Raw genomic sequence first — 27,283 nt, 5'->3', positions numbered from 1 at the left:
TCACTTTTGTGATACACTGTATATTGATATTGGTTGTTGATTTCGTCTTCTATTGGCGTTTGCCAGTACTGTAAGCGAAACACTAATTTTAAAAAATCTAATAAAAATATACCCTTGTCCAGCATGTGCTCCCATCACAGGGTCAGTGCAAGGCAAGCAGGCCTAAAAGCGATATAATCTCTCACGGGGCGCGTGTGATGTCAGTGATTTACGCTGTTTGGCTCTGCCTGATAACTCATCTCGGCCTATGTTAAATATGCACTCTCACATCGACGAGTTCTCCTCGTGTGTCGCAAAGAGAACAGATTATATTCCGAGAACTGATTTTTCCGTCTTATTTTGCTGTCGAGGGAGGCTTTTCATGGCTCCCGGGTCTCTTTTATGTCTGTCTTTTAGCGAGCCGCCATTATGAGCGCTTAAGTGCAGCAGCAAAGTGGAGAACATATTAGAATCTATGCTTTCAATTTGTAACTGCAGTTCAACTTCTATATGGTTCTTCCTCTTTGAAAGTGAAAGCCTGCTGTGGTTTCTCAGAAGGAAACGATTATGTTTTTCAGGACCCATCGCCTCTTCCTATTTTCACTTTGCATCGGCAATTCTGTGTTTTGGGGGTTATTGACACAGTTGTAGCTCAGACTAAACTAGTCTTTCAATATGAAGAGCTAGTAGGGACACACTTAAATAGAGATAAATGAAGAATAGAATTGGAGCAAAGATACAGTCAGTGTTGTCACAGATTACTTGAAAAAGTAATTTAATTACTGATTACTGATTACGCCTTACTTCATCATCAAAGTAACTAAGTTACTTTAAAAGTAAGCTCTCAGTTACTTTTTACCCATTTTTCTCCCTTTGCCGCCTTAACATACTAATGACAACAGAAAAATGTCATCACATGGAATTCACTTTCCGATGATTGAATTTAAAGGGGAATATCAGAATTTCGCGCTAGCTTAGCCACTCCGGAGCCCTGAAACTTACAAATATCTGACAAACTGCTTGGAATTTGTTGAAATCAACTCCACCGACCAATTAAACCCTGCTAACTCTAAGATTAAGCATAATGTCAAAACTTCTGAATTTCGGGTTATGGTTAACAGTAGAGATGTCCCAATCGATCGGGATCGGGTCCGATCACGTCATTTTCAAAGTATCGGAATCGGCAAAAAAATATCGGCCATGCCTTTTTTTGATATATATATATCTTTTAATTAAATCGTTTTCTAATTGTATTTAATGTTACAAACATAATATCTTACACTCATCCAGAGTCTTTAGTTTAAGCTTAAGGTAGGGTTATCAAATTTATCCAGATAACGGCGGCAATTAATTTTTTTTAAAAAATGTATCACGTTAAAATATTTAACGCAATTAATGCATGCGCTGCACGACCCACCCACACATTGTCGCGCTCAATCTGTAATGGCGCCGTCTTACTTATATAGAGAGATAAAAGGCAGCGTAAAATGAGTAGAGTGAATTTTGGCAGCCTTTGAAGCCTTTTTTTAATTGGCTAAAGCCTTACAATCCCTCTATCTATGATTAGAACAAAAACAAGCAAACGGATCGGGAGATATCGGGATCGGCAGATACTCAAATTAAAATGATCGGGATCGGATCTTGAGCAAAAAAAAACATGATCGGAACAACCCTAGTTAACAGCATATCAGTGCCAATGTAAAACAATGCAAACTGACTGCACAAAATTACAAAGGTGGTGGCGGGCACGGATGCGCGTCCACAACCCGGAAGTACTCCTCTCAACACACACGCGGTCAATTTGGCCACAAAACGTGGCGGCAACTAAGCACTTTACACTCAATCGGACTTACAACACATCCCACAGATGCTAAACGAACACATCACCTCACGGCATAAATGTGCAACACGCATATGATGTAAACAAAGCTTGCCAACTTGGAGCAATGACTGCCCGTCGTTGCTACAGCAAAGCTACGAAATGGCCGCGCATGTAGGAAGTCCAACCTTTTGCTGATATCCTCCAGAATGAAGGAAAAGTACTCACCTTCATTCATGGATATCCACAGATCAACATTCCCTCGCAACATGTCAACACTCGGCTCCAATGTCCACCCGCCTGGCCCACGCCTTCAGTCCCACAACACATGTGACACGAGACCAAAACAGGAAATAGCTAAGAGGTTGTCATGGAAACACGTACCGGGAACCCTTTATTTTAGCATTTTCTATTTAAAATGCTCTTCGTACATGACTACAATAATCTTCATTTTACATACGTTATGAGGCAATGAAAAAATAGTAACGCAGAGACACTAAGGAAACTAACTTCAATTACTGCTGTAGAAAAATGAACGCGTTAGATTACTCGTTACCAGTGTTGTTAATAACGGCGTTACAATATAACGGCGTTACTAACGGTGTTATTTTTTTCAGTAGTGGGTAATCTAATTAATTACTTTTCTCAGCTTGGCAACGCAGTTACCGTTACTGAGGACGGAAAGGCATGCGTTACTATGTGTTACTATATTGGTCGAAAAGTCTGAGGGAGACGGACTCACCGAGACGACAGAGCAGAGCAGGAGTAGGGAGGAGGCAAGAAAGTTGTGATGCCGAGCAAACGCGATGCTAGGTAGCTCCAATAATACATGTTGTAGCCGATAGCCTACAAACTATGCCCGCATGTTATGGTAGATATGGTAGACATGGTAGATATCACATGTACTGTACATAGATATAACTAGATGCAAATGACAGACATGGCACTAAATGAGTGAGTAGACAGCCGCCATCTTAAAGCAGTAGACTTTTTAGGACGGCTCTGTTGTAGAGAACCTTCCTAGTGAACCTAAGTAACTTTTTATCTAAAATACTTCTAAATCGGCAAAATCTTGACTTGAATCTATCTTTAAATGATGAAACAGTTTTAAAACTTTAATATGTCGAAAGTAGAGAGAAGGGAACTAATGCAATAATGGGAGCAATTTTAAAAACTTTTAACAGTTGATTCAGGGTAAAGAGTAAATTAGGGTAAAGAATTGGGCTCGGGCCAATTGTACCAAAAACCTTCACAAAAAACTTTTTTTTTTTTTTTTTTTTTTTTTTAGGAAAAAAAAAAAAAAGTAATTATCACCAATTACTTTGCCAAGTAACTAATTACTCTTACATTCAGGTAATTGAGTTACTAACGCAATTACTTTTTGGGAGAAGTAATTTGTAACTATAATTAATTACTTTTTTTCAGTAAGATTAACAACTCTGCTCGTTACTGAAAAAAGTCATCAGATTACAGTAACGCGTTACGAACTAACGCGTTACTGACAACACTGGATACAGTACATATTTACTGTAAATTGCCTTTCGTTTAACTCATCGGCGACAGACATCAAATCTATTCGGACTGAGAGGACTTGGCAATGACATTTGAAGAGGATGAGATGATGCATTTGTATTGGCGGCGAATGGAATCACCAAATTCACACTGTCATTAGAACAAACTTCCCTCTCAGAAACTGAGCAAAAAAAATAAAATCACTTAAAACAAAAAAGTGTATCTTAACTCACTTCTGATGGAGCTCAGGCCCAGATCTAGGTTTACCCACCGGAGTGGGCACTAAGAAAACTTGAGGGGGCACCCCCAATGCAGGCTTTTTTTTTTTTTACCCTCTGCATTTCTCAGGGCTTGGGACCGGCGCAAGTAGGACACTGGCTTGTGTCCCGTCGAGGCTGCATTCATTTTTTGGGGGGTTTGTTTTTTTTATTTATTTATTTTTTTTTTTCATCTATCCACTTATTCTCGCAGTCGGCGTGATGTCACGATGACGTCATCTCGCATAGCAACGTGTCACCAATTTGAGATGGGGGCACGCACAGGTAAAGATCCGTAGACAAACGTCTGAAATTCATATATTTCAGCTGTGTTTTGTGTCTTTTTTTCATAAAAACGTCTTAAACATGACTTATTATTATCACGAGTCACTGCCGACAGACGTGAGGAGGCGATACAACTTAAAATTAGCATGTATTGGCCTGCAAATCTGCCCATACAAAGTCGCAGCTGATAGCTGGATAAACAATCCAAAGGAATTGTCTGCAGTGGGTTTCGGAAACATCTACAACTACCTCATAAAGTCACCCAGTAAGTTGACCTTTATCAATTACGTGGAATATGTACTGTGTGGAACTAACAAAACTGGTAGTATATACGGAGTGATTATTTCTTCCATAACCGGTAATTCGCCTCCAAGCGTTATTTAGCCGTGAACCCGTCACGGCAAAACAACCAATTCCCACCGGGCCAATAATATACCGATTGACCGATCAGAGCAGTTCACGGCAAAAGAAAAATAACGCTTTGCCAGTTGTCAGTTAAAGTAATAATAACCACTGCCTAGTCCTAGCAGCCAATTGGGGCAAAAAAATCGATTAAAGTTTACTCACCAGTAATAAAATGTCGGCTGCAAACATAAATGTGCCTGGATTTAGGTTCCCACTGGCGAGAATGGTCCACGGAACCGTCTTCTTTTACTGTTCCTCGATTAATTGCTTTCAGCCATTTGCTTGTCCTTTTCTTCTCACGAGGAAGAATGAAGAACTTCAAATACGGCTCCAAACTTTTCCTTGTGTCACAACCCGCAACACGGCAACTTTTAGTCATTCCGATGGAGAAAAAGACCGCAAATAAGACAAAAGTTCAACGCGTTTGTACGACAATGCACGACAGAGCAACTGCTTGTGACTCGTGTTTTGCCCCATTTTCAATATGGCGACACTTTGTTGTGGCTGGTGACGTCATTAATTCCCGGATGTCCGACTGTGAGAATGTATCTGGAGGAGAGAGAGGAAGCGCGCGGATAACAGATGAGGTTGGAAAAACAGCTTGTTTTGGTGATTGCTTGTGTGGCGTGGTTGCGGCCAACAGTAACCGTTAATCCTGCAATAAAAAAGTAAGTGAGACCACCTCTCACTGCGTTCTCTATATCCAGTGCGACGCTACAATAGATATTCCCGACTGTGCCGTCACGATAGTCGTGGCTATGAACACCTTTCTCGTATCAACGACTCTGCAGACGTGGCTTCATCTAAGCAGGTTTATTAACACTCAAAAGGGTGAAACTAAAGAAAACAGACAAAACAACACAATCAAAATATGCAAAATATATGAAATTGCATATGTACTGCCCTATCTGTAGCAAACTGCATATGAAAATATGAATAAACAATTAGCAGAGCGCCCGAGACGCCATTTTGCCGACCTCCTAACTCGTGGGTAATTAGCATCTCACAAGTTTCATGCTAAGTGAATCTGTCTCACTTTTTTGCACTGAAGTACACACAGTTCACATATTTACGTTTTTAAACACATTTAAACAATACATACCGGCAATGCAACCTCAAATTGTAGGCCAAGTGGTCACAGAGACGGCGCGAACTGACTGCGGCCGTCGTCGTGTGATTCTCTACTGAACAACGTCACATCTGTGTTGTAGTTTCTTTCAAATAAAGTGCGCATGAGATGCAGTAAATTAAGGCGTCCACTGGGTGATGCTAATAAAAGCAATAAAACTCAGGTATTCAATCACAAAACCCATCAATCTTTTATGCATTACAGAACACCGACATTTTGATTAGGTGGGCAAGACTCACGTCTGGGTGGGCTGTGCCCACCCCGGCCCCCACATACAACCCATACATTACATAACAGACTGACCCCCCACCTCTTCAATCTCTGCAGGAAATCTGACAGCACTCCTGTAACGAGTCACATGACATTTTGGAGGGAAAATGACAAGCAGTACTCAATTTGGACATTTATGGATATAGTTTCTAAGGGGTTTACTCACTTTTGTTGCCAGGGGTTTAGCAGTGGCTCCACCAGGGTTGGGCACCCCACTGGCCACCCCGCTTGCCAGTATATCGTTAGATTGTTGTAGGATCAGTTATGGATTTCATCCTAAATTAATGCATTTATTTTGTTTTGTTAAATGTAGGGCTGTCAAATTTATCGCGTTAACAGGCGGTAATTAATTTTTTAAAATTAATCACGCAAAAATATTTATCACAATTAACGCATTCGCGGTACGACTCATTCACGCAGTGCCGCAAACAGCCTACAATGGCGCCGTTTTACTTATATACAGAGATAAGAGGCAGTGTCAAGTGAGTGGAGTAGATACAATCATTCATTGGGGCCATGTTTTTAATTGGCAAAAGATTTGTCATCTCTCCCACAGCAACTATAAATATAAATATTGTGGAAAGCGACGTGGGGAATAATGACAGCAGTTTTTTTGAACACCCTGTAGTGTACCCAATGCAGAGACAATATAGCATTTGCAGCCACCACACACAGTCATGGTTGCATCACTTCCCATCATGCATTTGGGTTGCCTGGCTCTGCCAGACTATTCTCCCTGTATTTTTCAAACACTGAGAGTATAGTCTGGGAACCAGCCCATTAACGGCCTCTCGAACAGGTACAAAATCAATCGACAAATCAGATTAGTTTATTTGTGTGACGTGTTCTTAACGAGCAACGTCACTCTTGCGCGTCGAAAGTCGTCTCCACAACACAGCTGGTGAACTGGAGAGCCGAGAATATGTTCCAATCCATGGTAAAATCAGTTTTAAATTACCAAAAACAAATCGACACGAGTCATTGACAACAGTCTGTCTCGCGCTAGCCATGTTGAATAAACTCCGCTCTCTTTGTATGTTTACTTCCGCGCGCACGTCCCTCGTCCTTCCCTCGTCATTTTACTAACTTCACGTCTGCCCGTCGCTGATTGGTCCACTCCGCTGTCTGTTTGCTGTGGCTTGCTCTGCCCTGGAAATTGTATCAGCGTGAATGGTGGCCAGACTCAATAGCTGGAACAGTGACGAGTCTGGTGTACCAGGCACGCATTTGGGAAGAACAGTTAAGTCGCTACAGAATCATTTACTGAAAGCTCAACAAATACACTAAATGGCAATATTTAGTCACAATATACAAACTCACATTTATCCTTTAAGAATTAGTAAGTCTTTCTATCCGTGGATCCCTTTCACAGAAAGAATGTTAATTATGTTAATGCCATCTAGCGGATTTATCGTTATAATAAACAAATACAGTACTTATGTACAGTATGTTGAATGTATATATCCGTCTTGTCTTATCTTTCCATTCCAACAATAATTTACAGAAAAATATGGCATATTTTAGAGATGGTTTGAATTGCGATTAATTACGATTAATTAATTTTTAAGCTGTGATTAAGTCGATTAAAAATTTTAATCGTTTGACAGCCCTAGTTAAATGTACACCTCATGCCTAATATATACATAACACAATAAAAACAGAATTGTTGTGGAACTCAAAATGTTGACTGGACAGTTATGGACTATGCACATTAAATCATTAGTAACATCAAATATTACACAATACACCAAAGTATATCAGTAGCCGTGTCCTGCAATAATGCAATGCAATAATGCAGTAATATAATGAAAACCTGAAATTATGGCTTTTAGTTTTGGCCACCCCAAGATTTTAAGTGGCCCCATCTGGCCACCCCTATGAAAAATTTCTGGAGGCGCCACTGGGGTTTAGATATTGATGGCTATATTTTGAGTTATTTTGAGGGGAAAAAAATAAATGAACTCTATTATATAAGCTCCATACAGACTACTTCTCATTGTGTCAAAGTGTCATTATGTCCGTGTTGTCCCATGAAAAGATATACTTAATATCTGTAGAAATGCGAGGGGTGTTCTCACTATTGTGATACACTGTATATTAGAGCTGAAACGAATACTCGAGCAACTGGAGTAACTCGAGTTTAAAAACTGATCCGAGTAATTTTATTCACCTCGAGTAATCGTTTATTTTGACAGCTCTAAGAATCACGTTTTGCTCGGACTACTTTTAATGCGGGGCAACGTGCTGATGTCACGTGCGTAGAGGAAAACGATAAAAAACTTACTGCAACCGACAGCCGCTACAAACGTCGCCGACGTTGCTAAATACTAGCCCGCACGATGCTACGTTGGTAGGTAGCGTCTGATGAGTCTCATAGAGATCACATGTATGTTGAACTCGATGCGAAGTGACAGACTCGGCCGCGTCTGGGCAGCGTTAGTAAACAGCCGCCATCTTAAAGCAGTAGAGCGCTAAGCGCTAATAAAGAGCGCTAAGCGCTAATAAATTAAGATTTAACATTTCTGTCACTAACTCAAGTAACGTTAGCCCTGCGGAGGGCTAGGTTTCTATTAATCATGACCACTGTCGATGCGTGGCTAACGTGTCTTACATACAGGCTTTAACATAACATAGCGTTGTGGAGTGATGAGGGTGTAAAATAAAAACTCAATAATGCTAACTATCAATTTTAGCTCAGTAGTCATTGCTGGATAAAACAGTAAGTAGCACTGGTCCCTAATGTGCTCCAATAGAAGCCTGTATCATACATTTATTTTGAACACTGCAAAAACTCAAGATCCTATCAGGACTTACAGTTTTGACTAACTTAATACTTAACCAGAATTTAAAAATGGCTTGACACAAATTGAAGCATGTGGGAAAAAATCCTAACTTTTAAGTGATGTGTGTTATCAAGCGTAACGACATTTTTGGGTATATATATATATATATATATATATATATATATATATATATATACATATATATATATTTTTTTTGTTCTAATAAAATCTGAAGGTTTTTTGAGTGAAAGCAGTGAGTTAGTCTTTTTTTTAATTTTTTTTTTTATTCTAGTTACATCTGAGATGCAATTGTTGGCTGTTTTCAACAATATACATCGAAAATAAAGACATTGATTGACTGAAAATGTTCAAGATTAGATGAAATGTCTTGTTTTCTAATGTATATTTATAATTGCTCTTCACCTAAAAATATATTTGTTTTATCCGATTACTTGATTAATCGATAAAATTTTCAGTCGATTACTCGATTACTAAAATATTCGATAGCTGCAGCCCTACTGTATATACATATTTCAAATGTGCCCATCTTATGATTATTGTTGTGCTTTGTTAGTACAACATCATATTTTTCTTTTTCCTTTGTCATGTGTTTGCTCAAAAAGATCCAGGTATTGTCTGGCATCATCATTAAACTCGATAAGTTTACCAAATAATGTGGGTTAAAGTGTATCAAGATCACTTTAAGCCGAATAAATTCCAAAAATCCACTATCAGTTGAGCTCTAAGCTTACTTGTGTGCACACGCACACGAGTCAGATTTGTCGTGTTCTCTTTACTAGAAAGCTCCAGTAAATCTGAACAGATGTTGTTTTTCTCATCTACAAGACTCCTCGATGTCTTTATCTCTTGTACTTTCACACCCGAGACCCTCCTGGAAAACACGCTCTGGCGCGCTCCGTGCCACTGTTCATTCCCACGCCGTAAAACCCCCCACTTTCGAGAAGATAAACACTCTCCTCGACACTCCAACTTTTCGAACAGTTGATTACATTCTAGCCGGCGAGAGCTCACTGTGTCGGCGAGAGAGCGAGATGAGGCTGAAAAAAAGATACGAGCCCATCCTCCATCCACTCCATCACTCCGCCCGAGGGACGGGCGAGCGTGCGAGTGCCAGTAAACTGCTCCCGAGCCCCACGCGACATCACCTCCTCCCCTCCCGGCCGTCAAAGCCAACCCAATCTTATCTGCACGCTCGTAGGCTCGATTGGGAGACATGGACTCCTTTGGCTTTCTGCTGCGGGTGGTCCGTTTTGCCGAAATCGCAATTATCCCACCATCCTTGACAACAGATTACAGACCCCTCGCGACTCCATATCAAGGAATGTTCAGTCTGCGTGAAAGTTAAAAAAAAAAAAAAAAAACACCAACCACAACCAAATACAAGAAAAAGGTGTCAATGACAGCAGTATTTCAGTTTAAGAGAAATAAAGTAAATCTTCCCCAGGGGTTTCCCTAGAATTTTTTGAAGCTGTGGTGGTGGGCTGCATCAGTGTCAGACAGCCTCACCATGTCGTGCCACGGCAAAATTGCGTCATATCATGACAAATGAAAATTTTTCTTTTCACATTTTTTCCCACCAAGAAGAACCATAACAAAGACGTACAGTATTTGAAATATTTCCTTAGCCAGGCTAATGTTGAAGCTCTCAGCTACACTTCATGTATTATGGGGCAAATAAGTAGTTAGTTATGTGTAAATAAATTGTTACTTTGCTATCAAAAGCTCTATTTGTCTTGTTGTTTATGTTATTTTGTAAAAGGAAAACATTATTCAGATGTTTGGGATGCAACTGAAGCAAAGAATAGCTGTGTTAAAGTTATGTTTGAAATGTATGCTTTCACAAAAAGCGCAATTTCTCTGTTTTTTCATCAGAAATTGGAAAATTGCTCCAACTAAGCTATTTTCTAATGCTGATTTCTATAGAATGGAAAAAGATATGAACTTACTTTTTTTTCCTGCTGAAAGAAGAAGAGTCTAATCTTTATTTTGGTGGGTTCCATGTTTATATAGAAATAGAAGTGAATTTTCTGCGGGCCTTGCAAAATCAGTCAAAATCCAATAAAACGGCCGGGAGCGAAGGGCCTTGCTCCGGTGAAAGTGGCTGGGTGTGAATGAGTTAATAAAGAACTGAATATTTAATGAGGTGTCCTAATTTTTTCACTTTACTGGATCGATTCTTGGCTGGAGCATATCGATAACCTTTTGGGATGCAAAATATCCTGATACAACACCATTTCGATATTTTGTCACACTTCTAGTACACAGAGGTTCCCATCCCTACTCTAAAGCAACAATGACAACTTACAATAAATCTAATACCTCTAAATCGAGCATTATGAACCTGGTACAAGCGGAATTGTTCCCCATTTTTGTTCCGTCACTACCAAAAGACCCGTTTGATAGCAGTGCCCCCTAGTCTCTACATCCCTGCAACGTTGTTTATCTTCATAAAACACAAAAGCACATGGAAAAACTCCCCATTGTTCTCCAGGGAAAAGCCCTGTTGTTTTGATCTTCGTTTTTACTCTAAATTGATTCTCGTTCCTTCTTTTTTTTTTTTTTGCCGCCACAAAAGAAAGTGATTTCTTCGTGACACTTCTGATTTACTGAAGAATGAAATAGGCATGCAAGGAAAGAAAAAGGGAGCAATCATAACAGTTTTCTGCAGGTGTGGATCAGATTTAGACTTTCAGTGAATGGAAGAACAATAATTCAGTGTGACAGAAAATAAATGACTTTAACTAATGAAAGAAGCCGTTCGGACGTTACACTGCGTGAATTTGATGCATTTCCACTGTCGGGGGGTTCTTTCCAAAAAAAAAAAAAAAAAAAAACAATGGCGTTTTCAGAAAAAACTAGTGAAATGTGGTATATTTGTGATTCTCCGTCCAACACACAAAGCACGTGTGACGTCATTTGGCTTATTTTAGCGGGGCGTCAGGGTAGTGAGTCCACTTCCAGTGGGCCTAACAAAGGCCTGTAATGTATAGAAAGACTACCAATAAATTAGATGGGTCGAGGACAAAAGAATGTTAAAGAAAGTTCATCAGGGCGCGCGGGTGCCGCCCCGGGGCCGCAACATTCCCTGGCCGGCCGAGGTGGGGTGGAGTGGGGGTTGTATGCAACGGCCACAGTTCCCTCCCGGGTCGGCCCGGACGGACGAAGCCATGTCTCCTCGTACCGGGGAGGTGCTCCCTGGTGTCATACTGCGCACCCCTCCTGGCCTGGGGGTGGGTTGGGGGTTGCCTCTGTTCCCTTGTCTGCCTCTCCGGACCACGGTGACTGCCACTGCCCTCCTGTCTGCTGGGTCGTCGGTGGGGCCTCTTAGGGCCCATGGGGCCTTGAGAGGGGCTTGTTGTCCCCTGCCGGTGGGGTAGATATCCCCTGGTCTCTGGCGCTTGGTGTGGCGCCTGTTCGGGGTGTGGGTGGGTGCTCAGGCGGTGGGGGGAGGTGTGGGCGGATGCGGGAGCGCCGGCGGGACGGGGGCGCCAACCAAAAGAAAGATTAGAGTCTCTTCTTTCAACAGGAAAAAAAGTTCATTATCTTTTTCCCATTCTTTAGAAATCAGCATTAGAAAATAGCTTAGTTTGAGCAGTTTTCCAATTTCTGATGAAAAAACAGAGAAATTGAGCTTTTTGTAAAAGCATACATTTCAAACATAACTTTGACTTTAACACTTGCCTGGCACGGCCAGACTGTTCTCCAGAGAATAGTCTGGGACCCAGCCCATTAAGTATAAAATCAATCGTCAAATCAGATTCGTTTATTTGCGTGACGTGTTCTCAACGAGCAACGTAAATCTTTCGCGTCGGAAGTCGTCTCCACAACAACAGAGATGGCGAACAGGAGAGCCGAGAATATGTTCCAATCCACGGTAAAATCAGTTTTAAATGACCAAAAATACATCGACACAAGTCATTGACAACAGTCTGTCTCGCGCTAGCCATGTTGAATTAACTCCGCTCTCCTCGTATGTTTACTTCCGCACGCAAGTCCCTCTTCGCGTTTCTAACATCACATCCGCCCGTCGCTGATTGGTCCACTCCGCTGTATGTTTGCTGTGGCTTGCTCCGCCCTGGAAATTTTATCCGCTTAATGGTGGCCAGACTCAATAGCTGGAACAGCGGTGAGTCTGGAGTACCAGGCTACTTTAACACAGCTATCTTTTGCTTTTGTGACACCCCAAACATCTGAATAATGTTTTCCTTCTAAAAAAAACATAAACAACAAGACAAATAGAACTTTTGATAGCAAAGTGACAACTTTTTTACACATAACTAAACTATTGAACTGAGAGATGACGCTGTTGTATATAACGGCTTTACTAACAGTGTTATTTTCTTCAGTAGTGAGTAATCTAATTAATTACTTTTCTCATCTTGGCAACGCCGTTACTGAGGCGGGAAAGGCGTGAGTTACTATGCCTTGCGATGTTGGTTGATTGACGCGAGAAAAGTCTGAAAAAGATGGACTCACGGAGACGAGAGAGCAGAGCAGGAGTGGGGAGGAGGCAAGGGAGTGTGACGCCGTTGCAAATGCGATGCTACTATGCTAGGTGGCTCCAATAACACCTGACTGTAGCCGATAGCCTACAAACTACGCCCAACTGATACTTCGGCAGATATCACATATACAGTATACAGAACTAGATGCAAATGACAGCCACGGTGGCATTAGCAACAAGTATAATAAAGAACTAGATGCGTTAGTAAACAGCCACCATCTTAAAGCAGTAGACCTCTCAGAAAGGCTCTGTTGTAGAGAAACTTCCTAGCGAACCGAAGTGTTTTTATCTAAAATGCTCCTAAATCGGTAAAATCATGACTATCTTTAAAAGATGAAATAGTTTTAAAACTTACACATGTTGAAAATAGACAGAAGGGAACTAATGCAATAATTTTTTATTTTTTTTTTTTTTTTTTTGAGAAATTTTTTTTTTTTTAAATTAACACCAGTTACTTTGCCAAATAACTAATTACTCTTACATTCAGGTAACTCAATTACTAACGCAATTACTTTTTGGGAGAAGTAATTTGTAACTGTAATTAATTACTTTTTTAAAGTAAGATTAATAACACTGGTCACGAGACACTAGAGAGTCACGAGAGACACGAGTGGCAAAGCGAACTCTACTCAGCGAGTAACACAGACTCAACAACATCATCCGCTACACTGGTGATCCCGATCGTTCCGCTCGGTCGTCCAATGCCTGGCATCCCGGATGTCTGTTCGGCCGTCTTCCACCGGCGCCCAGCCGTACGGCCCGACCATTCGTTCCGTTAAATCGGGTTGCGCCTGGCGTCCTGTGTGGGTGGATTCTGGGGGGGACCTGTGTGGTGACCGCTGCCTCATGGCAGAGTTCACCTGGGGAGTTTGTGTGGGGCATGTTGTATTCCTGGGGGGGAACTGGTTTGGCCGTGCGCGTTTCCGGCTCGGTCGTTCTCCACATTTTTCTCACGCTTCTTCTGATTTCCGTTTCCTGACATATGACTTCTTACCACACGGCTACTGCCCTCCAGTGGCCAGTTTTATTGCTTTAAAATGAATTTTGACCATTTTGCTTTAGAGCAAAGTTGCATCAGAACTAGTGCTGCAACGATTAATCGATTAACTCGAGTATTCGATTAGAAAAAAAATATTCGAATTACATTTTGTTGCTTCGAGTATTCATTTAATTATAGTGGTGTTGTAATGGTTTATTTTGAAAGTGTTTGCATTTAGTTTTACTGATTAGGATGGATACACTGCCCTCTGGTCTGCCTCTTTTCACATGGCTGAATCCAACTGCTCCATGTTAAGACCAAAGTAAGTTTTTGTTTGAGCTAATGTTTTTTAATGCATTCATAATTTAGTTTATAGGTATATTAGCCATTTTTGTGGGAATATGTGTCTGAACCTTTTGTTAAGAGGATAGTTAAAAAAAAAAAAAAACTTTAGGATTTTATAGCATTTAAGCTAGCGGACTTTTTCTATGTAACTTAGCCAATTGTTCTTTTGTTGGACATAGATCCACATTTACAATTTTTTTAATACCATTTGAGGGTCAGCTCAGGTATTTTAATTTTTCATGTTCCGTATCCAATTACTCGATTATTCGAACTAACTAGTCTATCGATTAATCGACTACTAAAATATTCGATAGCTGCAGCCCTAATCAGAACCTAGACATGTCTCTTGGGAAAAAAAACCTAAAAGACGTATAAATACGTTTTTGGGACACTGAAACAATTAAAAATAGAACGTATTTATACGTTTTTGGGAGCAAATGAGTTACTTTAACGAATACTCGAAGCAACAAAATTTAATTAGAAATTTTTTTTCTAATCGAATACTCGAGGTAATCGATTAATCGTTGCAGCACTACTTTAAAGCAATGAAAGAATACAGGGAAATATATGAAATATTTTCTATTCACTTCCACATTGTCATTTTAGTCTGCGGGCTCTTTGGGAACGGCGGAAACGGGAGTCAAGCAGCACCTGGAGCGCCTGGACGAGATCTTTGCCGCGCGTCCCGACTTCCTTCGTGCCCTCAGCTTCATGGAGCTGATGGTGAACAACGTCATCAGGGAGCTGACGGCTCTGCCCGACCTCAGCAAAGGCAACGTGGACCTGGCTGCCGCCGCAGACCAGGCAGCATTTGTTGAGTATTACAGGTGCGCGTGCATGTTGTTTTTCTTTATTTTGAAATGTTACTATTTGAATGCAATCTGAATTTCACCATCAATGAAACTTTTCCTTTTGATTTGAAACCATAGGCGGAGTTTGACTTTTGGGGAAGGGCTGGGCACAACATGTTGATGACCTAGAAACGAAATGTCAGCAATAAAATTAACTTACAAGAATATTTATAATAAGTTGACAATGGGCGTTTTTTTGTTTCCCGTCATTCTTGAGGGGAATTCTAAATCAGGCTGCTTAGGCAATACTTTTCGCCAAGATCGTCATCCATTGAATATGGTACGCCCGCCGGTGTCGTGCCAATGTAGTTACCCCAGTCAAAAATTGTATCCCCTGGGCGGAGCCATATGGAGGTAGATTTGTGTCTTTATTATTCAATCAAAAAAAAGTTGTTTCAATCAAAATTTATATTTTCAACAAAAAAAAAGTATCAAATTAAAAAACATGCAAAAATAAATTTGAAATAAAGAAAATGCATGTGATAGCTATTTTTCTTTGATTTATTATTAATTTTTTTTATTACTATTTTTATTATTATTATTATTTATTTATTTATTTATTTATTTAAGCAACTTTTTTGATTGAAGTAATCTTGATATGTGCTTGGGCCACATTTTGGCTGGGATGTTTTTGTCGTTATTATTCAATCAAAAAATAAGTTTCTTCAAAATAAATATATATTTTCAAAAAGAAAAATCACTTCAATCAAAAAAAGGAAAAAAATGAATCATAGAAAATGTTTTAGAATGCGAAAAAATATTTGAGATTGAAAAATTTGTATTTAAACACTTAATTTTTCATTGAAAATGTTTGACTGAAGCAATCCTTTTTGTGTTTGGGCCATATTATGGGTAAGACATTTGTTTATAAATCATTCAATCCCAACAAAAGTTGCTTCAATCAAAAAACAAAAAAATTTTTCATTCAAAGAAAAAAAATCATTTGAAAAATAAATTGCCCTCCCCTATTTTTTTGTTTTTTTTCCGAAAATTATATGCAAAGCAAATGACCGTCTAAGGTGCTAGTCACATGATCTGCTCGAAAAAAGTAATTTTGACCCATTTTAAAAATATATTTTTTGTTCATTTCATTCATTTTTGTTACAGTTTTATTGCTTTACAATATATATATAGGAAAGTCAATTTCATGCAATGACACTTTTCGGCCACCAGGGGCCCCCCTTAAAATCGGCTTATGCTTGAAACGTCTTGAATTTCAATATACAGGAGGAAAACCTCAAAGCCAACTGACTGCAAATTAGCACAGATTGATGTGAAATTCAATTGATTCATAAGATGGCTCAAGAGATTTCGCCTCGTGATAGTGTTTTGTTTTTGCAAAGCCGATAAATTTACTACCGCAATTTTTATAACGCGCTTCATTACACTCATGCAACTTCGACGAAGGGGAACCTTTGAGATGTCCAAAAAAACACATGAAGAAAGCAGTCCAAAATGTCCTATTTTTCCAAAACACACAAGTAGTATTGACACAGGAGGGCCGCGTCTCGCGTCAAATAATAAACTCTGCTGTTCTTTTCACGTGCATCGCGTTGAGCAGCTTCTGGGACGCGTCCAACACGCGGCCGCACTGCGACTGGTGTGCATTGGCTGATTGACTTTAATGGCTGCGTTTCACTGCGTTCTCGCGGCTGCCACGTTGTCGCGCCGTTGACGTTCCTTACTGTCCTACCGTGTTGGTCCTCATTATAGTAAAGAAGACTGAGTAAATATAATCTACACAAAGAAACTGTAACCCGATGGACTCACAGCCTCGAAAAGTAAGGGTTACATTACGTCAGAAACTCGTTCGGTACGCCTCCATTCCGAACCGAGCACCAAGTACCGAAACTGTTCAATACGAATACATGTACCGTTACACCCTTGATAAATATAATTACTTACCTTCGTTTTATGGCTGGGTTGAAACAAAAGTGGTTGCGCGACGTCTGTAAACGGGGGTATCTAGGAGAGGTGTGCAAAATTTCCGATTCTTAGATTATTCACGATTCGGCCGTGGAAGATTCGAGAACGATTCACAAACATACAAATTCCGATTATTGAAATATGTCAAGTAAAGCGGAAGTACAACATACTCAGTGCGCCGCGCGGTCAATGAGGAACGGAGCGAGAGTAGCTAAACATCATGATTCTCATTACCCGGCCCCTCGGGTAATGCCAATGCTCAACTCACGGCTCTAGCTCAACTCATGCCACGAGATAAAAAAACACAACAACATACCTGACTGCTGCCGAAAAGCTGCTACAAAGTAGCATAATGTTATGGTAGATATCATTTATATAGGACTAGATGCATTATTGATTCGGTAGCATTAGCAGCACACCTACAAAAAGCTAGATGTGGGCGTTAGTAAATGGCCGCCATCTTAAAGCAGTACACGTCCCTGCAAGGCTGTTGTAGCGAACCTTCCAAGCAAACCTAATTAACTTTTTATCTAAAATACTCCTAAATCGGTAAAATATTGACTTGAATCTATCTTTAAAATAGTTTTAAAACTTTCACATGTCGAAAGTAGACAAAAGGGAAATTATGAAATAACGGGAGCAATTTTAACAACTTTAACGGTTGATTCACAACATTAAATTAATTGAATGTAGTTTAAAGCTGCTGATACAGAATGGGGACTGGAGTATTTTTATTTTATTTACTGTTATTTTTGTATATTTGTTTACTGCTATATGTTAACTTGATACTGAAATAGTAGTTTGGTTTAGCCTGAAAGTATTTTTGAACAATTTTGGAACTAATGTACAAAACATTTAAAAAAAAAAAAAAAAAAAAAAAAAAGGAGGGGGGTGCATCAATAATCGTTTTAGAATTGAATCGGAGCCTCTGAATCGTAATCGTGATCGAATCGTTAGGTGCCCAAAGATTCCCAGCTCTAGTATCTAGGGTAAAACGGACGAATTAAAAATAGTTTCGGGGGCTTAATGCATCATGAATCTGCTATGGCAGCATATAGACATATTGTTTTATTAAACACAAAAGTTGTTTTGGCTTAAAACACAGCAGTTTCTTTTAAAGAGGAGTGCAAGAGCAGAAACTGCTTTTTCAGTCTTGTCTATGTTTTCTGCCATACAGTGGCGAGAACAAGTATTTGTGTATCAAATACTTGTTCTCCCCACTGTATATATGTATTTATATAAAACATTCAAAAGAAGTGGCATCGGTGTGGTATCGTAGCGTCCGATAATGTGATCTAGAACCCAGTAATCGTGTGAATCTCTTATGAGTGTAAGCCCGTTGGCGACCAACCCTACGCCGCCGCATCGCCAATCCCGGCACCGGAACCCCCAACCCGAGCATGCCCTACCCCATCCAGCAGCACGCAAGCCCCACCGGGCGCGCGACAGCCACGCAGACGGGCGGAGAAACCGCGCGGGCGCCAACCCAGGGCATTTACATTTTTGTAACTAATGCAAGTAACATTAAAAGCATCTAATAGCTTGGGGGGTTTGTGGGATTTTCAACTGAGGTTGTTTGTGTGTTTTGCTTTTTTAAGACAGTTTACAATATTATTTGCACGTTTTACTGACTGACTATGCCATTTCTGTTATTTATAATGTTTTGTGTTTATCACTGAATAAACAGGTCAGTTTCTTGTTACCAACCGTTGTGTGTTATTCAAACTCACCAAATTCAGCTGGCTAGTTGTTATCAAGAGTACTAAAACCTTTTTCAACATGAGTCTGACAACTAAGTAAGGAGGCTAAATAACTTTAAACTTTAACACATGCTCAGATAGGCCGGTATCGGTATCAGCCAGTATCGGATCGGAAGTGCAAAACAATATCGGTATGGGATCGGAAGTGCAAAAATCTGGATCGGGACATCCCTACAGAAAATAAATGAGAAGCACTGCTTTAACAGAAAGAATGTTAATAATGTTAATGCCGTCTTATGGATTTATTGTTATAATAAACAAATACAGTACTTATGTACAGTATTTTGAATTTTTGTCAGTCTTGTGTCTTATCTTTCCATTCCAACAATAATTGAGAGAAAAATATGGCATATTATTAAGATGGTTTGAATTGCGATTAATTACGATTAATTAATTTTTAAGCTGTGATTCACTCGATTAAAGATTTTAATCGTTTGACAGCCCTAATTCTATTCTATTTTTCAGTAGCCACTAGTTCTCATTCCTTGCAACTACTGACCCAATGAAGCACTTCCATTCATTTGCCTCATGTGTCCACTCCGTGTGTTATTCCTTTGGAAAATAATGGTCTTCTTCTTGCGGACTCTGCTCAGCGCATCCTGACATCCGTTTTCCCCGGAGTTGTTATTGGATTTCATGCAGCCGGCTGAGCTCGGAGCCAGCTCGTGGCCGTGCTTTATTGATGAGCGGCCAACATTTCGGCAGACGCGCTGTTATTTGATTCACTCTCCTTCCGTTTTATCGCCTTCTCTTTCGCCGGTATCGTTACATCACTAAGTGGTGTCTTTATGCAGATGAAACATATACAATACATTGAGTTCTTCTCACATACACGCCAATGACCTTAATCTGAAGATTTATGACGGCGGATGCGCGGCAGCGAGTGTACGTCGACTCTGTGTCTTCTAAATTGTAAGGAATCAATATTTTGTTTTGTTGCTCAGGTTAGATTTACGCCGCTAGCCGACCCGGTGGAGTAGCTTGGAGGACGTGCACATAAACATACACGCAGACGCTCTTCCAGTCCGGCCTGACGTGCCCCGCGAAGGGCATTTTTAGCGCTTGAAAATTTAATGTCTATGGATTTGCGCTGTTGAATTATTGAGGCCGAAGGCTGCAAATTACAACAGCAAGCAGATGGGGCCATAACTAGGAGGTGAGAAATCTGACGGATATGACACTGATCTCAGATCTCAGGACGTATAACGCGCATTTAAGCGGCACTTGAGAGAGTTTTGTCGCGCCCGACGAATGACGAGTGTTTTTCCTTTCGCAGGTGGCTGACCTATCTGCTCCTGCTGATTCTGGATCTGCTCATCTGTCTGACCGTGTGCTTGGGGATGGCCAAGCAGTCTCGATGGCTGCTCATCATGTGAGTTTCAATCTTTTGTTGTAGTACTTTTTTTTTTCCTTGGTCAGATTGCATTTGTGGCGGGAAGCGGGGTGCTCAGGGTGCTGCAGCACCCCCTGGTGTTGGGGGAAAAACTTTTTGGTAGATTTTTTTTTTGTTGTTGTTAAAAATAAATTATTAAATAAAACACACTGAAACAATGGCATATTTAATTTTGGGGATTTAATATATACAGTGGGGCAAATAAGTATTTAGTCAACCATTAATTGTGCAAGTTCTCCCACTTGAAAATATGAGAGAGGCCTGTAATTGTCAACATGGGTGAACCTCAACCATGAGAGACAGAATGTGGAAAAAAAAAACAGAAAATCACATTATTTGATTTTTTAAAGAATTTATTTGCAAATCACAGTAGAAAATAAGTATTTGGTCAATACCAAAAGTTCATCCTAACACTTTGTTATGTACCCTTTGTTGGCAATAACGGAGGCCAAACATTTTCTGTAACTCTTCACAAGCTTTTAATAATAATAATAATAATAATAATACATTTTATTTACACACTGTTGCTGGTATTTTGGCCCATTCCTCCATGTAGATCTCCTCTAGAGCAGTGATGTTTTGGGGTTGTCATTGGGCAACATGGACTTTCAACTCCCTCCACAGATTTTCTATGGGGTTGAGATCTGGAGACTGGCTAGACCACTCCAGGACCTTGAAATGCTTCTTACGAAGCCACTCCTTTGTTGCCCTGGCTGTGTGTTTGGGATCAGTGTCATGCTGAAAGACCCAGCCACGTCTTATCTTCAATGCCCTTGCTGATGGAAGGAGATTTTCACTCAAAATCTCTCGAAACATGGCCCCATTCATTCTTTCCTTTACACAGATCAGTTGTCCTGGTCCCTTTGCAGAAAAACAGCTCCAAAACATGATGTTTCCACCCCCATGCTTCACAGTGGGTATGGTGTTCTTCGGATGCAATTCAGTATTCTTTCTCCTCCAAACACGAGAACCTGTGTTTCTACCAAAAAGTACTATTTTGGTTTCATCTGACCATAACACATTCTCCAAGTCCTCTGCTGGATCATCCAAATGCTCTGTAGCGAACCGCAGACGGGCCTGGACGTGTACTTTCTTCAGCAGGGGGACACGTCTGGCAGTGCAGGATTTGAGTCCCTGGCTGTGCATTGTGTTAGTGATAGTAGACTTTGTTACTGTGATCCTAGCTCTCTATAGGTCATTCACTAGGTCCCCGCGTGTGGTTCGGGGATTTTTGCTCACCGTTCTTGTCATCATTTTGACGCCACGGGGTGAGGAGGGAGTTGAAAATCGGTGTATCTCAACAACAGCCCCAAAACATCACTGCTCTAGAGGAGATCTGCATGGAGGAATGGGTCAAAATACCAGCAACAGTGTGTGAAAAGCTTGTGAAGAGTTACAGAAAACGTTTGGCCTCCGTTATTGCCAACAAAAGGTACATAACAAAGTTTTGAGATGAACTTTTGGTATTGACCAAATACTTATTTTCCACCATGATTTGAAAATAAATTATTTAAAAATCAAACAATGGGATTTTCAGTTTTTTTTTTCACATTCTGTCTCTCATGGTTGAGGTTTACCCATGTTGACAATTACAGGCCTCTAATATTTTCAAGTGGGAGAACTTGCACAATTAGTGGTTGACTAAATACTTATTTGCCCCACTGTATTTTGAGTTATTTTGAGGGGAAAATAAATTAACTGTATTATATAAGCTGCGCACAGACTACTTTTCATTGTGTCAAAGTGTCATTTTGTCAGTGTTGTCCCATGAAAAGATATTCTTAAATATCTGCAGAAATGCAAGGGGTGTACTCACGTTTGTGATACACTGGATATCGTCTCAAAACCAATGTCGATATTATCTGATTTAAAAAAAAAAAAAAAAAAAAAAAAAAAAAAAAGATCGACAGATAATATGGTACAACGCTATATTTTTTATTTTAAATATTATTTTAATCAATAATTATTTTTTATTAATATAAATACAATAAAAAAAATAAATAAAATTTTACAGTCTAAAGTTGTTTTTTTTTTAAATTTCATATTACTGATAATACATTAAATGAGTTCCCTATAAAGGGTTAACGATATTTCGTTTACATTGAAATTTTATGTTTAGATTGTTTTACGCATTTAGAATGACTGGAGCTAACAATAACAAGCATTTTTTGGCCTGGTTTTCCTAGCAGAACTTACTTATGCATTCAGACGATGCTTAAAGAATAACAGCATGACAGGGATGATGGATTACCGAGCACCCGGTCCAGACTTCCTATCACATTTGGCCAATTTAGCGCCGCCCACATGTTGGGCGCTTGCAACCGAGACGCCGCTTCCTCTTCTTCCTCCTCATCATCCCGAGCTGATGGCGCTCACTAATGCCTATTGATCGGGTCTGAGGCCGGATGAGCATGCGGCACCCTTAACTAATTATTAAGTGCTCTCAGACTTCTTTATTGCTGCTTTTTCAAGAAGAGCTGAGGAGTCAGCTGAGAAGCCAAGGCTGCTGCTATTGCTGCCTTTATGGATCCATTAGAAGGGCAGCCGCCTGTCCATAACGAGCTTAATGAACGCCCCAAAAAGTTGGCGAATGACAGTTAACACACAAAGCCTAATGCGGTTTGTAGACCGTGTGACAGCCATTTCCTACAATGACTGACTTTTGCTTTGATTTTATGTTTCCTGACTTTTACTGAGCCAGGACAGACATGTTATATCAGACTAATTTCAAGCGACAACACTGAACATAAATCACTCAAAGTGGATGCGTAGATGTGAATAGCTACCTAAAAAAGAACTCACTGACTAGGAGTGGGAACCTCTTGATACCTCACGATGCGATACGATTTGCGATACAAAGGTCACGATAACGATGATCTGACGATATGGCTATAAACCCCAATCACCAACGTCACATAATCATGTGATCGCTGTATTGTCCGTCATTGTGTGTCCGTATTGTCAATGCTCCTACCCTACCCACTGTGAAGCATGGGGGTGGAAACATTATGCTTTGGGGCTTTTTTTCTGCAAAGGGACCAGGACGACTGATCTGTGTAAAGGAAAGAATGAATGGGGCCATGTAACGAGAGATTTTGACTGAAAATCTCCTTCCATCAGAAAGGGCATTGAATATAATGTAATGGCTGGGTCTTTCGGCATAACAATGATCCCAAACACACAGCCAGGGCAACAAAGGAGTGGCTTCGTAAGAAGCATTTCAAGGTCCTGGAGTGGCCTAGCCAGTCTCCAGATCTCAACCCCATAGAAAATCTGTGGAGGGAGTTGAAAGTCTGTGTTGCCCAACGACATCCCCAAAACATCACTGCTCTAGAGGAGATCTGCATGGAGGAATGGGCCAAAATACCAGCAACAGTGTGTATAAAGCTTGTGAAGAGTTACAGAAAACGTTTGGCCTCCGTTATTGCCAACAAAGGGTACATAACAAAGTATTGAGATGAACTTTTGGTATTGACCAAATACTTATTTTCCACCATGATTTGCAAATAAATTCTTTAAAAATCAAACAATGTCATTTTCTGTTTTTTTTCCCCACATTCTATCTCTCATGGTAGAGGTTTACCCATATTGACAATTACAGGCTTCTCTAATATTTTCAATAATGTCATGGCTCTCTTGAGTTTCCAGTTATTTCTACAACTCTGATTTTTCTCTGATAGAGTGATGGGAACAGATACTTCTTTGTCACAAAAAACATTCATGAAGTTTGGTTCTTTTATGACTTTATTATGGGTGAACAGAAAAAAGTGATCAAATCTGCTGGGTCAAAAATATACATACAGCAGCGCTAATATTTGGTAACACGTCCGTTGGCCATTTTCACTTCAATTAGGCGCTTTTGGTAGCCATCCACAAGCTTCTGGCAAGCTTCTGGTTGAATCTTCGACTACTCCTCTTGACAGAATTGGTGCAGTTCAGTTAAATTTGATGGCTTTCTGACATGGACTTGTTTCTTCAGCATTGTCCACAAGTTCTCAATGGGGTTTAAGTCAGGACTTTGGGAAGGCCATTTGAAAACCTTAATTCTAGCCTGATTTAGCCATTCCATTACCACTTTTGATGTGTGTTTGGGGTCATTGTCCTGTTGGAACACCCAACTGCGCCCAAGACCCAATCTTCGGGCTGATGACGTTAGGTTAACTTGAAGAATTTGAAGGTAATCCTCCTTCTTCATTATCCCATTTACTCTCTGTAAAGCACCAGTTCCATTGGCAGCAAAACAGCCCCACAGCATAATACTACCACCACCGTGCTTGACGGTAGGCATGGTGGACTTGGGGTTAAAGGTCTCACCTTTTCTCCTCCAAACATATTGCTGGGCATTGTGGCCAAACAGCTCGATTTTTGTTTCGTCTGACCACAGAACTTTCCTCCAGAAGGTCTTATCTTTGTCCATGTGATCAGCAGCAAACTTCAGTCGAGCCTTAAGGTGCCGCTTTTGGAGCAAGGGCTTCCTTCTTGCACGGCAGCCTCTCAGTCCACGGAGATGCAAAACACGCTTGACTGTGGACACTGACACCTGTGTTCCAGCAGCTTCTAATTCTTGGCAGATCTGCTTTTTGGTGATTCTCGGTTGAATCTTCACCCTCCTGACCAATTTTCTCTCAGCAGCAGGTGATAGCTTGCGTTTTCTTCCTGATCGTGGCAGTGACAAAACAGTGCCATGCACTTTATACTTACAAACAATTGTTTGCACTGTTGCTCTTGGGACCTGCAGCTGCTTTGAAATGGCTCCAAGTGACTTTCCTGACTTGTTCAAGTCAATGATTCGCTTTTTCAGATCCATGTACCGTATTTTTCGGACTATAAGTCGCGTTTTTTTTTTTTCATATTTTGGCTGGGGGTGCGACTTATACTCAGGAGCGACTTATGTGTGGAATTATTAACACATGATGATATAATTTCACATGTTATTTTGGTGTTTTGCAGTGACACTGATGGTTTTGTAAAGTTGTTAGCATGTTCTTATGCCATAGTTATCTGAATAACTCTTTATAGCTATGGCCACGTTCGCGTTCTTTGTCAGTGTATGTTCAATTGTATTATTGACTTTTTTATCTTGAAATGGATGCATTTAGTTTGTGGCACTTTCATGCCCACGTGAGGGCGCACTCGCACTTGTTTACGTGAAGAAGAGTGCTCACACGCCAGAAGAAGACGGACAACTACGTAGCTCTGAGTGAGTGAGTGGGCGAGTTAGCGAGAGAGAATAGAAAGCTGCGAACCTACTTTCATTGTTTATGCTTTTAAATCATCTCTACAGAGGCAACGCCTGCGTGTATCATCTTTTCTGTTGTTGTTGTGTGTTTTCCACCCGCGATCGGACACTTAGAGCCAGTTGTGTGGTTGTTTGAACGATGTGCTAATGATAGCGAACGCATGCTAACCTGTTACCTATTACTAATAGTACCTAATTATCATTTATTTACGTTGATGCGAACCTGTTTTCTATCGAGGACCAAATTGATTCAGCAAATTATACGGACGTCCAGCATTGTCTTTTGGGAGTTCGCTGTATAGCCAGGACCGAGCCGTAGCGTTGGACAGTATATTCACCTTTCGTTGTTCATGCACTGTACACTGTACATTTATTTAGCATGTTGTTCTCTATTGTATTTTTATATTAAATTGACTTTCAAGATGACATGTCTGTTCTATGTGTTGGATTTTATCAAGTAAATTTCCCCCCAAAATTTGACTTATACTCCGGTGCGACTTGTATATGTTTTTTTTCTCTTCGTTGGGCATTTTATGGCTGGATCGACTTATACTCAGGAGCGACTTGTAGTCCGAAAAATACGTATATTTTTTTGACCCAGCAGATTTGATCACTTTTTCTGTTAACCCATAATAAAGTCATAAAAGAGCCAAACTTCATGATTGTTTTTTGTGACAAAGAAGTATCTGTTCCAATCACTCTATCGGAGAAAAATCAGAGTTGTAGAAATAACTGGAAACTCAAGAGAGCCATGAAATTATGTTCTTCACAAGTGTATGTAAACTTTTGACCACAACTGTATATACTGTATTCTCACTGTGTTATTGTAAATTTGGTTTTATTTTTTTTAATTTTTTTGATGGGGGGGGGGCGCAATAATATTTATTTCGCAATAATTTATGAGATAAATTATGGCCCACTAAAATTTGTTATCGCGACAGGCCTATTGAATACTGTTTTTTCTACCCAGGATAATGGCCTTTGTGGTGTTATCTGTGATCCTGAGCTGGGCTTCACTGGGTGCCAGCTTGGCTACAGCTGTGGTGAGTTTTTTTATTGTCTTCTCTCTTCATTTATTTAGGTTTCTTTCCCAGATCGGTCACGTCGTAAAGCTGATTATAAACTCAGCAGCCTTTTGGCATAATCGCAGTTGTAAACAACACTCCCCAACGTTAATTACACCTCCGAAATCTGTCTTTGTTGTGCGCTTCGTCGTAAATCCGCCTCGTTGTCTACCGCTGAGCGTACAGTGTTCAGCACGTTCAGGCTTAACGGGGTAATGGAGACTGTATTTGGAGCACAGTCAGGGGTACAATGAGCACCCCTGCTTTACTCGTGGTATTCCCCGTCTTGCCTGAATCTCCTGGAGGAATCTGCGGATTATCACGCAGGATTAGACATCTGGACAGATGCAGCGAAGCGGCGAATTAAAGCTCGGGTGGCGGCCGAACCTGAAATGTGACAACCGCTGTCGTTGACCTGTTCTGCTCGTTTTATTGCAGTCAAAAATGGCTCTTTTTTCATACCGTTGAACTCATTGAGCTCATTTGACGTAATCAGATTTCATAGTTCTTCAAATAACGACATAGTACGATAAGACACAGAGCATTAATTGTTTAACTGGAACAAATGTGATTGATCGTGATTACATTTGACACCTAGGGCTCCTTTTTAATGCCCAGCACAAGTACAGAGCCGGTCTATATGGAAAAAAATGGTAATTTGTGCCACTGTGGGTGAAGTGACTCAAGAATGTCTCCTAAGAAAATAGGAAGTGACTCATAATCAACAGAAAGTAACCTGTAAATGCCATAAAATGATCAGGA

General features: G+C 40.3%; 1 protein-coding gene across 2 annotated transcripts in view; it reads left to right on the top strand.

Moving 5' to 3' along the window:
- ttyh2l (tweety homolog 2, like) overlaps positions 1-27,283 on the top strand; it is a 121,726-nt gene that overhangs the window by 52,823 nt on the left and 41,620 nt on the right. For both annotated transcript variants that reach the window (XM_057817344.1, XM_057817345.1), the window contains exons 4-6: positions 14,895-15,115; positions 20,102-20,197; positions 26,428-26,500. In XM_057817344.1, coding sequence (XP_057673327.1) covers positions 14,895-15,115; positions 20,102-20,197; positions 26,428-26,500 — 390 coding nt within the window. The remainder of the gene's footprint in view (positions 1-14,894; positions 15,116-20,101; positions 20,198-26,427; positions 26,501-27,283) is intronic.

The sequence above is a fragment of the Corythoichthys intestinalis genome, chromosome 16 (assembly GCF_030265065.1).
Source record: "Corythoichthys intestinalis isolate RoL2023-P3 chromosome 16, ASM3026506v1, whole genome shotgun sequence".
NCBI classification, from domain to species: Eukaryota; Metazoa; Chordata; class Actinopteri; order Syngnathiformes; family Syngnathidae; genus Corythoichthys; species Corythoichthys intestinalis.
Note: the sequence above shows the minus strand (reverse complement) of the source record. Positions and strands in the feature narration are given on the sequence as shown.